Source organism: Scaptodrosophila lebanonensis, unplaced genomic scaffold (genome assembly GCF_003285725.1).
Source record: "Scaptodrosophila lebanonensis strain 11010-0011.00,11010-0021.00 unplaced genomic scaffold, SlebRS2 tig00000001-arrow-pilon, whole genome shotgun sequence".
In the NCBI taxonomy this organism is placed as follows: domain Eukaryota; kingdom Metazoa; phylum Arthropoda; class Insecta; order Diptera; family Drosophilidae; genus Scaptodrosophila; species Scaptodrosophila lebanonensis.
This window is the reverse complement of record NW_022060529.1, coordinates 27854262-27872658: the sequence shown is the minus strand read 5'-3', so window position 1 is coordinate 27872658 and position 18397 is coordinate 27854262. Positions and strand designations below refer to the sequence as shown.

General features: G+C 39.4%; 1 protein-coding gene across 1 annotated transcript; it reads left to right on the top strand.

The window, feature by feature from the left end:
* Positions 1-267: 267 nt before the first annotated feature.
* Positions 268-6950, top strand: LOC115632622. The gene is made up of 4 exons (XM_030529854.1): positions 268-1190; positions 1251-1405; positions 3602-3812; positions 3880-6950. The coding sequence occupies exons 1-4, from the start codon at positions 302-304 to the stop codon at positions 6858-6860; spliced, it is 4236 nt and encodes a 1411-aa protein (XP_030385714.1). The 5' UTR covers positions 268-301; the 3' UTR covers positions 6861-6950.
* The last annotated feature ends 11447 nt before the right edge of the window (positions 6951-18397 follow it).

The window sequence follows — 18397 nt, the reverse complement described above, 5'->3', positions numbered from 1 at the left end:
TTTTAATATCGTCACACTTTAAATTTAATATTTTAATATTCAACAGGAAATTTAAAGTGTTCACACTTTATATCTACTAAAACACACGATGGTGCAAAATCGATGGTAAAAATAGTTAAATCTACGTGTAAATATTGATATTTCCGGGCTTTTTTTTATCAGTGTACGCCCTTGGTATATACACTTTTTCCATCGAAACACTTTCGATCAGGAATAATGAGAGTTTATCAAATCAAGCACACTTTGCACTTCATTCAAAAAATAAATCCAAAACTAAACTTACATAACCCAACAAATATACATGAACAACGACATGTTGGCCACACTATTTATTTATACTTCAGCTGCTCTATTGTGGCTGCCAGCTTTTGGCGGCGAGCCTTGTTCCTCCGAGCTATGCAATTATGCGGGCGACTGCGAGTTAATTGACAACAAGCCTAATTGCAGTTGCTATGAAGAGTCCTTTGAGGGGAAATTCTGTGAAAAAATGAAAGATTACTGCCACACAGATCGCAATGTGTGCGCAAACAAGCTCGACTGCGTCTCGTATATTGGCCAGACTGTGTGCCAATGCCAGGGAATGCGTAGTGGATTCGACTGCCGAATTCTGGAACCATTGGCCACCACCAAAGCAATGTGCAGCTATAATGTGCGTGCCACTTACGGTGTCAAGGAGAAAATAGTACTGAGCTTTGAGAATTTGGGTGATGTACCAGTCGAGTTTACTATATGGACGCCAACGTATTTGATAGCTCAAGTGTCTGCCAAGGACTTTAAAGAGGGATCTGATCTGAAGCATACCACAGACTTAGCAGCAACTCTGCGCGACCTGGGCATTAGACACAACATAAGCCATATGTCTTACAAAAGTGCCTTTTACTTTGAGTTCAGTGCAAAACATTTCACCCTAGGCAAAAACGATTTAAACATACGCATTGAGACCTTCGATCTGATGACGCGCACAGCTCAACCATATGTTCAGAATATGACGCTGGCTGTGCATGTCGTATTACCTCGGAACGTAGCATGCATACCAACCATTTCACTAAGGTATGGCTTGGACCCAACCAAGCCCCGTGTGGTCGACGTTAATCGCTTCACCAATCTATTTGCAACGGTAAAAGCTCGCTGCATCCATCCCATCGTTCCGGTGCGCTTTAAATGGTCAGTGTCCGATCACACCGAAAAAAGTGAGCAAGAATGGCCTTTAGAAATTTCCTTGACAAGAATTATGTCCAAAATTCCCACAGCTCTCTACTATGAGACCGACATATCGGAATCCTCGTTATTAAAAATTCCCAGATTTCGTCTTTGGTTTGATGCTGCCTCCAGAGAGTATTCAACTTTTCTGTTGGTAGTGCGGGTAACGGCGTGGGAAACTCGCAATCATGTGGCCACGTTGCGTGTAAGTAAAAGTAAAAACATTATTGCTATGTCCGTCTGGCCGTCCGTTTATCCATATATAAGTGCAAAGATCTCGGAGAGTAAAAGAGGCACAATAACCAAACTTGGTATTCATATTCCCCTAAGTCGTAAGTAGACCCGGTTTCTTAATATACGCCAATCCCTTCTTTAAGTATTACTGATTGTTCCATAAATCCCAAAATTCTTGTAATTTTTAGCAATTACAATGCTCATGTGTCCTTAAGTCAAGTCAACCACGTTGATAGGTCTACTGTTCCCATACAAGCACATATCCATACAGCACTTAATTGGGAATTCAACTGATAGGCATGGCACGAAAGAAAACATCGTGTAAAGGTATTATTGAAGAACACTGGACGGCCAATGAAGCGGCGAAATAAACAATATTTAAAATATAAGTCCATTCAAGTAGAGCCCATAGCAATATAAAAAGAATTAGAATTGAAATTTGAACCGAATAAGAAAAGAGCTAAGAAGTTATCTTATGATTTGTACCCTTCACTGGAAATCATAATAAATTTATACCACGTTTGGTCATCCATGGTCCAACATCCACAAAGACTAGTATGTATTTTTTATACTCTGCAGGCTAAATAGGGTATATTAGGTTTGTGCACAGTATGTAACATGAAGAAGGAAGCATATCCGACCCCATAAAGGATACCTATTCTTAATCAGCATGACGAGACGAATCGATCTAGACTTGTCCGTTCGTCCGTCCTTCCGTCTGGATGAACGCGAGGATCTCAAAACAAGTAAAAAAGCTAAAGTCGGGTGTCCCGACTTTGAAATACTCTGTACATATGTTTACAATAATTATAGAAAAAAAAAATAAGAAAATTTAAAAATATTTGATCGATTTTACCTTTCTCGGCATTCGAACTCACGTAAAGGGTATATAATTGCACATATACAAAGCAATTGCGTCTATGTGAGTGTATGTATGTTTATGTGCGTCTATTTATGTCTGTGTAAGCATTTTCGCAGTCAACTAAACAGCAACATCAACAACAGCCGTGGGCAGCGCTGCAGCAGCAAATATATTTATGGCTATAACTTCTTGTTAAATCGGTCTATCATAGTGAAACGCGACACACGGACACATAATACCCAACTGGGGGTATTTCCAAAATTTTAGTTCGAAATTCTAAGAATTAAGGGAGTTATGATTTGCGGGAGAGAGGGGGGAGGGAGGGAAATTTCAAAATATACATTTTCTGCGTATTTACACAAGGCATCTGGGACTAAAATTTGGTGTTCCTAGGTCTTATAGTCTCCGAGATATAGGCGATTATACGAATGGAAAATCGGGAAAACCCCCATAGGGGGGAAGTCAAAAAAAATAAAACAAACTCGTATAGCGTACACACATAAGGCATCTTTGTGCAAAATTTGGTGTCTCTAGCTCTTATAGTCTCTGAGATCTAGGTGATCATACGGACGGACGGACAGACAGACAGACAGGGCTAAATCGACTCGTCTTGTCATGCTGATCAAGAATATATATACTTTGTGGGGTCTACCACGCCTCCTTCTGCCTGTTACATTTTTCAGCTCGCGCAAACCTAATATACTCTTGTACATTTCATGTACAGAGTATAAATATAAAAGCTGGAATAACCAAAGATGGTGTACAGATTCCCCTAGGTCCGAGAAAGAACGAGTTTATTTTATTTTTTGGAATTTCCCCCATCTTCCCCCGGTACAAAATGTCCTCAATATTGTTCACATTTCAAAAGCTACCTTAACCAAACTTTGCACACATAATTTATATATAATAATCTACTTTCTCTTCCAAATTTCATCTAAATCGGTTAATTCTAAGAAAAGTTATTAACAAAACAATTTCACTTCGGTACTACGCCCACAAGCTGCAGCATCAAGTTCGCTCTTCTTCTTCCTTTTGATTCTGCTAGCGGCGCATATACCTCAGTGTGGGAAGTTTACTTGGGTACAGGGTATTTCACTGTCGGGCTTGCTCGACTGTAGCGTTCTCTCTTTGAGAATTTCATTTAGTTAGTATGTATACTTTGGGAAAATAACCACCTTTATGAGTTTTACTGCCATCAAATTTGGATGTTTATGCCAAAAACAGCGGCGATTTGGACCTTAGTGCATTGGTCTGGCTTTTGATGAAATGACAACTATGTATGCATAAGTTTTGAATTATTTGCAGTGTTATCTCAATGTGACGGCCTTGGATTTGGTGGCCGATATAATAGGTGGCTTATACAGGGAGGTGCACGAGCATCAGCGGTTCGTGTTAGATGGTTCCCAAAGTCGCGAGCCAGGCAAACCTATTGGCGTTCCTCAGCGATTGAGATACAGTTGGGAGTGTAAATCAGAAGATGAGTTCAATCCCCAGTGCCGCACTTATATGGGCGATGGTGAGTGTACCAACGCTGCTTGTAAATATAGGCAATCATTGTACCTAATCGCATTCATTCGCTGTAGGAGCCGTTATAACTATTCCTGGTTATAACCTCAAAGCGGGCTTCAACTACACGTACACATTGAGGATATATAGCTTGAATGTAGCGCGACGTATGGCCAACATCAGCCAAGTGATTCATGTTGTTAACGACTTCAGGCCCGTTCATATTAATGTTATTTGTGTAAGGAACTGTAAGCTGTGGACCTATAGCCCGGGCGAACTTCTGCATTTGTTGGCATTATGTGAAGATTGCGAAAGTCCAATTGAATACAAATGGACGATGAACTCTAAGGATATGCAGCAGAATAAGCGACGTTTTGTTTACAAGGTACCAAATGATGATACTATCGGCGATCTTTTCATCAGGCTCGAGGTAAAGACTGCACGTCAAAGAAATGGTGTACATGTTTTGGTGCTGAAGCAGAATAAAGCGCCCACCAATGGCACCTGCAGTATCGAGCCAAAGCATGGGCAGGAGTGTCAAACGAACTTTCATGTGGTATGTAAGGACTTTGTGGACTCAAATCCGGGCCCTATACTTTATGTGTATACTGTAAATGGCGCCCACATTCATGTGATAGGGTTTGGCGAAGCCAGGCTTTTTCTTATCGAAGGCGGTTCCCTTAATGTGAGTATTTGCGACAGTCAGTTCGCGTGCACAACTCTGTCTCTTTCGTATACTGTCGATTCCATGGAGTTGCCAAACAGTTTAGAAGAAATCGATGCATTTTTCAAAAAATATGACTTTAAACGGATGCTCCGTGATGGGCCCAGAGATCAAGCATTCTGCTTGTTTTACAGGCTGTCGTTACACAAAGCCACTGCAGCTATTGTGAAGCGCTACTACAGGGAGTTTGGCAAAGACAGGAGTAAGACCCTCATGGAAATGGTTTGGCTGCTGAACTCAGCCACAAACTTTTTACACCAATTGAAACCTGTGACACACGATAAGGCGCAGGCACTGACCTTAGCATTTGTAAAGCTAGCAAGGACTTTTGACTTTCTTCAAAAAGACAGAGAAGTCTTGGACTTGCTAACACCTGTCTATTTCGGAATATGTCAAACAATAACCACAATAATGAGCATGCTAAGTGACGAGACAGAGCACTCGCACAAAGACTTAATGGTAAAAGACTTTGATGACCCTTTTTCCGAGGACAACAAAGATTGGTTATCATTGGACCCAACCGTGGCCGTTCGTGTGAGCAGCTTCCAATTAATGGTCAGCTTGACGTTTTTTATTCTGAAACAAATCGGTTTAGAGGCTCCGCGCTTTCATAATCCTGGCGAGGAAGCCTTTCTTGCATTTGCGCCACATGTTGGCTATAAGGTTGAAGTTTTTGAGCACTATGGCCCCATTGAGTTCGTTTCGAATAGCACTAACTGCAAGATCATTGTACCGCTTGAATCCGTTATTGCCTTACGCCGTATTTATAAATCCAACCACTTGCTAATTCAGAGCGTATGTCATAGCAGTAATGTAAATTGGTGGGCGCCAGAGGTGTGGCATCCAACTACTGCTATATTCACGGCTAGTTTCTTCAGTCTACATGCGGCTCCGATTTCACCTTATCACACAAAGCTGCCATTTACTTTAGAGCTAAAGCGAGTTATATATGACGTGGATGATTATGATAGGACCGATTATTTAATTGGTAACATAATAGTCTATCGGACTAAGTTACCGGTTACAGCCTTGCTTTTGGTGAAGTTTCTGAAGACAACGGCGAACCTGCGCGTGCTGCTCACACTAAATGAGAAACCATCACTCGGGTTGCTTCGAACTAAAGGCTGTCTTATAACACGCGGTCAACACAATAGGACACTGATAATGCGAAGCTTTTGTACGGCTGAGGGCATAGTCTACATGGCGGTTTATCGTGCAGACCCGTTTGATAAGACACCTGCACATTTTACCTTTCGAATGAACATACAGGAGTGCATCGTGTGGGATAACAAGGTTAAAAACCCACTATGGGTTTCAGATTCGTGCTACCCAAAAAATACAGACATTCATCCCGAAGTTTCAATCTGTGAAATCGACCATTTGTCAACATTTGCGGCCAAAGAATATCCAGTTATGCCATTTCCATTGCAAAAGGGTCGTCGCATAATGGAGGAAATGCCAATAAATGTTGCAAGCATATTATTCTATTGTCTCATATTTCTTGCGGCATTCGGTATACTCTTCTGGGGTAGATTTCGCAGGCATCCCCAGAAAATGAATTTGATTCGAGTCATACCAAGCCGTGAGAAGGAGGAACCACATAAATTGGAGACCACAATTCTGCATTTGCGTACAGGCGGCATGCTGTTGGCCCAAACATCTGCCAATGTCAAACTGGTATTTAGGTCAGATCTGGGACGGTACAAGGTAATAATATACCAAAATCCATTGGACCCCCATCTTCTCTCAAATACGTCCTGCATGGTGCGTCTAAGTAACAAAAAATTGCAATTGCCTTGCATGTTGACAATAAGCCACGATGGTAATGGCCAGTATCCCAGATGGTTCTGTCGCTCCATTCAGGTGGACGATCTTAAGCATGACTTAAGCTACACTTTCGAGATACATCGCTGGATTCGCAAGGGTGAAAAGGTGCGAGTGTCTTGCTTTTCGGATGAGATCAATTCGAGATTGCGCTATCCGGTACATCGAGTTATTTTACCAACTAGGCGCCTGCCATTATTTAAAGCTCGTTTCCGCAAGTACACGAAGTTCTATTACACCAACTGGTTTTTCATGCAACCTGTCTTCGGTCCCTTTCGCTTTACCGACGACTCCCTCAATATTTACGAGCGCAGTTGCATTTGGATTTGCAAAATGGTTGTCACCACTTGTATTGTGGCCATTTATTTCCGTAGAGCCACAGTCGAAAACTATTACAACTATCAGCACATGACAGTAACATTTTCATCCGAAATATTAGCCGTTGCTATTGGGAGCTACTTTGTAACAGTTTTATTTGATGTGCTCTTCGACCATTTGGCAAGAACCTGAAACAAAATTTTCTAGTGAACTTTTTAATATACATATCTGTGATTTGGTTTAACGATTCCCAGTTTCCCTCAAATACACTGTTACATCTCATTTAAATAAACTTTTTATTAGGCGAAAAAATATATCATCTGTCTGTTCGCTGTTGTCCAGCAGGTTCACCGCCAAATTGTTGGGGTGGTCATGTAGCCTCTGCATGTACCGCTTGCTGCTTTTCTTAATTTCGTCCTTCATCCAAGGAAAGCTGAGGACTTGATGAATAGTGTCGTTGTCGTGCAGAGGAAGAGCGCTGGTGGCGGTGCAGAGAGCTTTGTTCTCAAATGTCTGCATAATGCGGACATTAGTCTTACCGGCAGTGCCCCACAATTGGATGCCATATGTCCAGATTGGCCTGATGATCGCCTTGTATATAAGTAGCTTTGAAGACGTCGGCAGCTTCGATCTCCTACCCATCAGCCAGTAGAACGCTTTAACGCGGTCTTCTTCCTGGATGCGCTTATTGAGCAGGTGCGGTTTCCACGATAGCCTCCTGTTGAGGGTGATACCAAGATATTTGGGAGTGGCTTCTTCTGGGATTGTAACATCGTTAAGGATAACTGGTGGACAGTTGCCGGGGCGGATGGAAAAGATGGTGGTGGTGGACTTATCTCCGTTGAGAGATTTTCCACTTCTTGTTCCACGAGTTAAGCAGATGGAATTGCTCTTGCATTACCTGGGAGGCCTTTGCTGGGGTGTCTGCTACGGTAAGGAAGGCCGTGTCGTCGGCATATATGCCTGCCATAATGTTGGGGCTCAGTAGCACCGGGAGGTCGGCTGTGTAAACATTGTATATAAGCGGGCCGAGGACGCAGAAGCTTTAAACGTAATTAAACAAGAAAGGAATGCTAAAGTCGAGCAGGCTCAACTCTTAAATACCCTGTACCACCCCACAAAAAAGAAATTAAATTAATTAAATTAATTAATTAATTTAATTAAATTAATTAACTAAATTAATTGGGCCTGGTTATATGGCTATAACTTTCTTTCTGCCTATCATAATAAAACTTAGTATACGGATAAATAATCACTAACCTAATGTGACTATTAAATTTTAGTTCAAAATTCGAAGAATTACGGGAGTTATAGAAAATCGTTAATAGGGGGGGGAGTGGGGGGTGGATCAGAAAAAATGAACAAACTCGTCCTTTTTCGGGCTCAGGAGAATCTGTATACCAAGTTTGGTTATTCTAGCTCTTATACTTTCGGAAATCCTTGCGTTCATACAGACAGACGAACAGACGGACATGGCTATATCGACTCGGCTTGTCATGCTGATCAAGAATATATATACTTTGTGGGGTCTACCAAGCTTCCTTCTGTGTGTTCCATGTGCACTCGCACAAAACTACAGGGTAAAAAAATTTAGAGATAAAGGGAGAAACTAAAGAAATAAAATGAAAACATTTCAAACTCGATTTAATTGATTTTTCGATAGCAGTGGGTACAGGTTATTTAAGAGTTAAGTTAAGTTCTAATTAATTAGCGAAACAATGTCAGTCCTGTACTACGCCCACAAACTGCGCTTCTGCTATGGTCGCCTATAACTCAGTGCCGGACGTTAGTCTGGATACAGGGTTCTCTCTCTTCTTTTAAAATAAAGTTCTCCAAAGTGATTTCTCTTCTACTAAAATTTTGTAATTCCCCCCAAAACGTGCTTATGTACCCTCATGTTGATTTAAAAGAAATATAAATCCAGAGGAAATGCTTTAGTCGGGCGAAGTATTGTAGAAAAATTATTTTTCTAGTAACTTTTCTTAGAATTCGAAGTCCAGGCATTCATTCAGACAAACGGCCATGTCCAGATGGATGTAACAAATAATGAGCCTATAGTAATCTTGAATATTTATATATTCCTCGCTCTGCAGCTTTTTGTAAATTTTGAAATATTGGAAATATAATTTGCAAAAAACTATTATATCAATCAGTTAAAGAACAAAAATTGAATGCTTAAATAAAGGCTAAACTCTTAAATATCCTGCATTCACTGCCACAAAAAAAAAACAAGTAAAAAAGCTAAAGTCGGGTGTCCCGACTTTGAAATACTCTGTACATATGTTTACTAATTAAAAAAATTTACTAGAAAAAAAACAAGAAAGGAATGCTAAAGTCGAGCAGGCTCAACTCTTAAATACCCTGTACCACCCCACAAAAAAGTAATTAAATGAATTAATTAATTTAATTAAATTAATTAACTAAATTAAATATGAAATATTCCATGCATGCATACATTTACCTTTGCATCAGAATAGTGTCTATGCGTGTTTGTGTACTTGTACATATGTATGTATGTATGTGTGCATTGGGCCTGGTTATATGGCTATAACTTTCTTTCCGATCATTCTATAATAATGAAACTTAGTATACGGATATATAATTACTAACCTAATGTGACTACCAAATTTTAAATCAAAATTCCAAGAATTACGGGAGTTATAGAAAATCGTTAATAGGGGGGGAGTGGGGGGGTGGATCAGAAAAAATGAACAAACTCGTCCTTTCTCGGTCTCAGGAGAATCTGTATACAAAGTTTGGTTATTCTAGCTCTTATACTTTCGGAGATCCTTGCGTTCATACAGACAGACAGACGGACAGACAGACGGACATGGCTATATCGACTCGGCTTGTCATGCTGATCAAGAATATATATACTTTGTGGGGTCTACCAAGCCTCCTTCTATGTGTTCCATGTGCACTCGCACAAAACTAATATACCCTTGTACCCTTTGGGTACAGGGTATAAAAAGAAAATTAAAAAAAATTTGATCGATTGTACCTTTCTCGGTATTCGAACTCACGTAAAGGGTGTATAATTGCACATTTACATAGCAATTGCGTCTGTGTGAGTGTATGTATGCCTATGCGCATCTATTCGTGTCTGTGTAAGCATTTTCGCAGTCAACCAAACAGCAACAAAAAGCTTGAGCAGCGCTGCAGCAGCAAATATACTTATGGCTATAACTTCTTGGTAAATCGGTCTATCATAGTGAAACTTGGCATACGGACACATAATTACTAATTGGGGGTATTTGCAAAATTTTAGTTCGAAATTCCAAGAATTACGGGAGTTAGAGAAAATCGTATTTGTGGGGTAGAGGGGGGAGGGAGGGAAATTCCAAAATATACATTTTCTGCGTATTCACATAAGGCGACTAAAATTTGGTGTTCCTAGGACTTATAGTCTCCCAGATATAGGTGATTATATGAATGGAAAATCGGTAAAACCCCCATAGATGGGAAGTGGGGGGAAAATCAAAAAAATTAAAACAAACTCGTATAAAATACACACATAAGGCATCTTTGTGCAAAATTTGGTGTCTCTATCTCTTATAGTCTCTGAGATCCAGGTGTTCATACGGGCGGACAGACGGACAGACAGACAGACAGGGCTATATCGACTCGGCTTCTCATGCTGATCAAGAATATATATACTTTATGGGGTCTGCCACGCCTCCTTCTGTGTGTTACATACATGTGCACAAAACTAGTATAGCCTTTCACCCTTTGGGTACAGGCTATAAAAATACAAAATATTTTATTTATTAAATTATGCAAATTAAATGAAGTGTGGAATTGCTGATATAAACAAGTAAAAAAGCTAAAGTCGGGTGTCCCGACTTTGAAATACTCTGTACATATGTTTACAATAATTATAGAAAACAAGATAGAACGCTACAGTCGAGCAAGCCCGACAGTAAAATAGCCTGTACTCTCCACAAAAAGGAAAAATTAAAAAAAAATAAATAAAAAAAAATTAAATTATTAAAAAAAATGAATGAATTAACTAATTAAAATAATTAATTAAATTAAATTAGAACACATGTTTATGTTCAGTTTAAACAGCATACATTTACATCACGTACCTATGCGTGTTTATATGCGTGTATGTATGCAGCACAAAGTTGAACAAAAGCAGCAACAACAACAACAGCTGCGGGCAGCGCTGCCGACAGAGCTGCAGGCAGCGCATGAGCAGCTATTTTACTTATGGCTATAACTTTCTTCAGAATCGACCTATCATGATGAAATTTGGCACACGGACACATTAGTACTAACTGAATGTACCTACCAAAATTACCAAAATTGAATTTTAAATTCCGAGAATTACGGAAGTTATAAGAAAAAATACGAATTGCGGGGGAGTGGGGGGGTGTATCAGAAAAAATAAACAAACTCGTTCTGCCTAGGGCTTATAGGAACCTTGATACCAATTTTGGTTATCCTACCTCTTGTACTTACTGAGATCCTTGCGCTCAAACAGACAGCCGGACAGACGGACATGGCTATATCGACTCGTCTTCTCATCCTGATCAAGAATATATATACTTTGTGGGGTCTGCCACGCCTCCTTCTGTGTGTTACATACATGCGCACAAAACTAGTATAGCCTTTCACCCTTTGGGTACAGGCTATAAAAAGATAAGAAAATTTAAAAAAAATTTGATCGATTTTACCTTTCTCGGTATTCGAACTCACGTAAAGGGTATATAATTGCACATATACAAAGCAATTGCGTCTATGTCAGTGTATGTATGTTTATGTGCGTCTATTTGTGTCTGTGTAAGCATTTTCGCAGTCAACTAAACAGCAACATCAACAACAGCCGTGGGCAGCGCTTGGGCAGCGCTTGAGCAGCGCTGCAGCAGCAAATATATTTATGGCTATAACTTCTTGTTAAATCGGTCTATCATAGTGAAACTTGACACACGGACACATAATAACCAACTGGGGGTATTTCCAATTCCAAGTTTAGTTCGAAATTCTAAGAATTACGGGAGTTAGAGAAAATCGCATTTGCGAGGAAGGGAAATTCCAAAATATACATTTTCTGCGTATTCACACAAGGCATCTGGGACTAAAATTTGGTGTATAAGACCTATTATAGTCTCCGAGATATAGGCGATTATACGAATGGAAAATCGGGAAAACCCCCCTAGGGGGGAAGTGGGGGGAAAATCAAAAAAATAAGACAAACTCGTTTAGAATACACACATAACGCATCTTTGTGCAAAATTTGGTGTCTCTATCTCTTATAGTCTCTGAGATCCAGGTGTTCATACGGACGGACAGACGGACAGACAGACAGACAGGGCTAGATCGACTCATCTTCTCATGCTGATCAAGAATATATATACTTTATGGGGTCGGAGATGCTTCCTTGTGTATGTTACATACTTTGCACAAACCTAATATACCCTTTTTACCCTACAGGTACAGGGTATAAAAATGATGTTATAGATATACTACATGTTTGTTTGCGTTTATGTAGAAAAACCACTATTGGCCGTTATTAAAGCAGGGAGAATCTGAAGCGGTTTTCTAGCTTTTATTGCTGCAGAGTACTATTGAGTTGGGCCCGCTCGACTCTAGCATTTATTTCTGGTTAAAGTACGCTTACTAATCAAATCCACCAAAACAAATTATTTATTTGGTCAAATACATATGAGAGTAACAGTCGCAAGCCCGATATCGTACTTATCGGACTTATCCGACTGGTGCACAACAGAGATCCCAACCATAAACCAGAAATCCAAGTCGACGTTGGTAATGACACATGAATATGGTTCTTCTCGAGTGTTTATTGCGTTGACACTCATGCGCCTGGACTCGCAGCACAATGGATTTTGGAGACATAAATTTCAAGTTTGTCACTTGTGCGCACTGATATCAAGAAACAAAAGCCGACGACCCCAATCTCAGGCCCGATGCCACTCTTTAGGGCCGCATGCAAATGACTGATGCACTGCAGCCGTTAAAAATTATAATTGGAAGCAAGCGAACAAAATTTTTTAATGGTGTCAGCCGCTTATCGCTGGTAACCAAAAACACAGACAGAGAGCGGCATTGGTAATGACGACGATACCAAAGTGGCGTACAAAACGTTTTCGAGATGAAGATGAAGTCATTAAGTGCCATCAGTCCAAGCGGTCCGAGCAGCGGAAATCGTTATCAGCACTTTGCACGACCCATTCGACTTTTATTCCGAAATATATTCACATTTACATATTTAATATAGACACTTTTCATATTTGTTGCGCCAACACTTTCCATTGCTCCAATTGAAATGACATTCTGAACTCGGATGGCCGCATACAGCGTCATCGCCAATCGATGAGCTTGGGCAACCAAAAATCAAAAATAGTTTAATACAATACAAATTTGTTGTTATCTCCCCCATAAAAATGTAATTTTTTAGTAGTTTCGAAACATACTTGTACGAAGACAGGCACACGCAGCAGTCGCTACTTGACAATAAATTTTACTTCGGTTCAACTCTTTTGAGACCTGTTCTAATTTTCGTTTTCTATTCTCTGAAAATACATAAAATGTAATGTAAAATTTTTTTCTTAAAGCCTACCCATTTTATTTAATTTTGCCATTTGCTAATGTCGTAAAGCAGCAACCGTATAGGATTGCAAAATAAATGAGTCGAATGCCCTGTTTTTATATATTAACTACAAGTACCTTTATTTGCTTTAATAATAGTTTAATAATTTAAAATTGTATTTTAATTAAAAATCAGTCAACTCGTTTTGGATTTGTTAGGATAAATACGATACATTTATTTGCCAGAGATTTTTGAAACTGTACTGCAGCATTATAAGATGAAACAAGAAAGAACGCTACAGTCGAGCAAACCCGACAGTGAAATACCCTGTGCCCAGGTAAACTCCCGACACTGAGGTATATGCGCCCATAGCAGAAGCAAAAAGAGGAAGAAGAAGATCGAACTTGTTGCTGCAGTTTGTGGGGGTTGTACTGGAGAGAATTTGTTTCGCTAATAACTTTTCTTAGAATTGACCGAATTGGATAAACAACAGTAGATAATTATATAGAAATTATGTGTGAAAGTGCGATAGTGCTATCGATAGTTTGCGATGGTGCCGTCGATAGTTTTCGATAGTATATTGATTTAAAGAATACAAGTACAACATAAATACAAATATACAAAGCTTATATTTTATTTAATGCAGAAACTATGGATGCTTGAATTGTGTTCAACATGTAGCAACAGCTGTACTGAACAAGCGTTCAGGTTCCACTGAGGTTGCGAGTGCACATAAATATTTGAACATCAGAATCTTTCTTAAGTCGAATTCTCAAACTTGGAAAAATCATATGTATTTTATTTAATAAGCAACTTTAATGGTTTTTACCTCTTACTTTCATCCGAGGAGTGGATCTGCCTCCTGCAATGCATTTGATAATAATGACATAATTTCACCCAAAAAAAAAAAAAAAAAAAAACAAGTAAAAAAGCTAAAGTCGGGTGTCCCGACTTTGAAATACTCTGTACATATGTTTACAATAATTATAGAAAATAAAAAAAAAAAATAATAAAAAAAAATTGGATCGATTTTACCTCTCTCGGTATTCGAACTCACGTAAAGGGTGTATAATTGCACATTTACATAGCAATTGCGTCTGTGTGAGTGTATGTATGCCTATGCGCATCAATTCGTGTCTGTGTAAGCATTTTCGCAGTCAACCAAACAGCAACATCAACAACAGCCGCGGGCAGCGCTTGAGCAGCGCTTGAGCAGCGCTGCAGCAGCAAATATATTTATGGCTATAACTTCTTGGTAAATCGGTCTATCATAGTGAAACTTGGCATACGGACACATAATTACTAACTGGGGGTATTTGCAAAATTTTAGTTCGAAATTCCAAGAATTACGGGAGTTAGAGAAAATCGTATTTGTGGGGTAGAGGGGGGAGGGAGGGAAATTCCAAAATATACATTTTCTGCGTATTCACACAAGGCATCTTGGACTAAAATTTGGTGTGCCTAGGTCTTATAGTCTCCGAGATATAGGCGATTATATGAATGGAAAATCGGGAAAACCCCCATAGGGGGGAAGTGGGGGAGAAAATCAAAAAAATAAAACAAACTCGTATAGAATACACACATAACGCATCTTTGTGGAAAATTTGGTGTCTCTATCTCTTATAGTCTCTGAGATCCAGGTGTTCATACGGACGGACAGACAGACAGACAGGGCTAGATCGACTCGTCTTGTCACGCTGATCAATAATATATATACTTTGTGGGGTCTGCCACGCCTCCTTCTGCCTGTTACATTTTTCAGCTCCCGCAAACCTAATATACTCTTGTACATTTCATGTACAGAGTATAAAAAGAAAGGAATGCTAAAGTCGAGCAGGCTCAACTCTTAAATACCTTGTACCACCCCACAAAAAAGTAATTAAATTAATTTAATTTAATTAATTAATTAATTTAATTTAATTAATTAACTAAATTAATTTAATTAATTAACTAAATTAAATATAAAATATTCCATGCATGCATAGACACATTTACATTTACATCAGAATCGTGCCTTATGCGTGTTTGTGTACTTGTACATATGTATGTATGTGTGCATTGGGCCTGGTTATATGGCTATAACTTTCTTTCCGATCATTCTATCATAATGAAACTTGGTATACGGATGACTACCAAATTTTAGTTCAAAATTCCAAGAATTACGGGAGTTATAGAAAATCGTTAATAGGGGGGGAGTGGGGGGTTGGATCAGAAAAAATGAACAAACTCGTCCTTTCTCGGTCTCAGGAGAATCTGTATACCAAGTTTGGTTAGCTCTTATACTTTCGGAGATCCTTGCGTTCATACAGACAGACAGACGGACAGACAGACGGACATGGCTATATCGACTCGGCTTGTCATGCTGATCAAGAATATATATACTTTGTGGGATCTACCAAGCCTCCTTCTGTGTGTTCCATGTGCACTCGCACAAATCTAATATACCCTTGTACCCTTTGGGTACAGGGTATAAAAATTGGTTCTTCACTTTTGTTTTCGACAATTGAAATAATATTGGATTGCGGTTTCCGCTGTGATAAACTAACTAACTCATTTGCAACAACGTTAAATGGCTGTATACCCAATGTTTACAACATGTTTAATGCTCTTTCGATGTCTTTATTCCGTCTTGAATTGATGTCGTATTGGAACACGCTTTTAAAATACGAATAAACCGAATGCATCCTTGATCTGCTGCTTCTACTTGTTGCCGCCGTTGAACTTGAATTGGTATCTTTTTAAATGATCCTTCAAATTTTTCTATTTTTTCCGCGGTTAGATGGTTGGGATGTTTTCTCTTTATACTGTGTACATGAAATGTACAGGAGTATTTTAGGTTTGCGGGAGCTGAAAAATGTAACACACAGAAAGTATATATATTCTTGATCACCGTGACAAGACGAGTCAATCTAGCCCTGTCTGTCTGTCTGTACGTCCGTATGAACACCTGGATCTCAAAGACTATAAGAGATAGAGTCATCAAATTTTGCACAAAGATGCCTTATGTATGTATCCTATACAAGTTTGTTTTATTTTTGTTATTCCCCCCCCCCCCCCACTTCCACCCTATGGGGGTTTTCCCGATTTTCCATTCTTATAATCACCTATATCTCGGAGACTATAAGACCTAGGAACACCAACTTTTAGTTCCAGATGCCTTATGTGAATACGCAGAAAATGTGTATTTTGGAATTTCACTCCCTCCCCCCTCTCCGCCGCAAATCGGAATTTTCTTTAACTCCCGTAATTCTTAGAATTTCGAACTGCAATTTTTATAATACCCCCAGTTGGTTATTATGTGCCCTTGCGCCAAGTTTCACTATTACAGACTGATTTAACAAGAAGTTATAGCCATAAATATATTTGCTGCTGCAGCGCTGCCCGCGACTGTTGTTGATGCTGGTGCTTTGGTTGACTGCACACATGTTTACACAGACACGAATTTATGCGCATAGGCATACCTATATTCACACAGACGCAATTGCTATGTAAATGTGCGATTTTACACCATTTACGTGAGTTCGAATAACGAGAAAGGTAAAATCGATCAAATTTTTTTGTTAATTTTCTTAATTTTTTTTATTTTCCTCCCTATAACTCCCGGATTCTTGGATTTGGGATTAAAATTTGGTAGTCACATTAGGTTAGTCATTATATATCCGCATACCAAGTTTCATTATGATAGAATGATCGGAAAGAAAGTTATAGCCATATAACCAGGCCCAATGCACACATACATACATATGTACAAGTACACAAACACGCATAAGGCACGATTCTGATGTAAATGTATGTATGCATGCATGGAATATTTTATATTTAATTTAGTTAATTAATTAAAATTATTTAGTTAATTAATTTAATTTAATTAATTAATTAATTTAATTACTTTTTTGTGGGGTGGTACAGGGTATTTAAGAGTTGAACCTGCTCGTCTTTAGCATTCCTTTCTTGTTTGTTTTTATATCTCGACCTCAACCATCTCTGGAACACAAATGTTATGAAACACTTGTCGTTACTTTATCTATTTATTGTGTTGCGAGCTCCTTTTTGACAGCTTAAATGCAATTTTTAATTAAACTATTCATGGGCCAGTTAGTGGTGGGGTGTCAAGCAACTAGTCTGCTTTCCAGCGTCTTCGTGCATCAGTTGCAGACATAAACACAGACACTTTTCGAGTGCGTACTTTCTAACTATAACAACTTGTTCCGAAATGTGTTGCACGGAGCTCGACAAACTGCGACAAACAAGCAAATAAACACACAGATTCTTAACAAGGCAGGAAGCCTTCGTTGCGGCTCAAACGGCTGGGCAGACTTCAACTTGGTTGTGGGGGTCTAAACATGCCACAGACGACTTGTTGGTGCTTGCAGCGCTTGTTGACGACTATTGTGATGATTTCAAGGTGAGACAACGTGGAGAAGCCTTTGCTGATGAGGCGAGCGTTGTCATAGAGATTCCTTAGCGTGGGACAATAAAAAGTCCTTGGTGTAAAGAAGCAGAGAAAGGTATCCCTGTTTTTATACCCTGTACCCGAAGGGTAAAAAGGGTATATTAGGTTTGTGCAAAGTAGGTAACATGCAGAAGGAAGCATCTCCGACCCCATAAAGTATATATATTCTGAATCAGCATGACGAGAGAAATCAATCTAGACATGTCCGTCCTTCCGTCTGTCCGTCCGTCTGGATGAACGCAAGGATCTCAGAAACTATAAAAGCTGGAACAACCAAATTTGGTATCCAGATTCTCCTAGGTCCGAGAAAGGACGAGTTGTAAAGAAGCAGAGAAAGGTATCCCTGTTTTTATACTCTGTACCCGAAGGGTAAAAAGGTTATATTATGTTTGTGCAAAGTAGGTAACATGCAGAAGGAAGCATCTCCGACCCCATAAAGTATATATATTCTGAATCAGCATGACGAGAGCAAAAAAATAAAATAAACTTGTCCTTTCTCGGACCTAGGAGAAGCTGGATGCCAACTTTGGTTATTCTAGCTTTTATAGTTTCTGAGATCCTTGCGTTCATCCAGACGAACGGACAGACGGACGGACGGACAGACGGACGGACGGACAGACGGACGGACGGACAGACGGACGGACGGACGGACATGTCTAGATCGATTTCTCTCGTCATGCTGATTCAGAATATATATACTTTATGGGGTCGGAGATGCTTCCT

Bases quoted from the DNA above. Each gene is read 5' to 3' on its own strand.
- LOC115632622 (XM_030529854.1), top strand. From the start codon at position 302: ATGAACAACGACATGTTGGCCACACTATTTATTTATACTTCAGCTGCT. The intron at 1,191-1,250 runs GTGAGCAAGAAT...AAATTCCCACAG, and splicing joins GTCCGATCACACCGAAAAAA to CTCTCTACTATGAGACCGAC. The intron at 1,406-3,601 runs GTAAGTAAAAGT...AATTATTTGCAG, and splicing joins ATCATGTGGCCACGTTGCGT to TGTTATCTCAATGTGACGGC.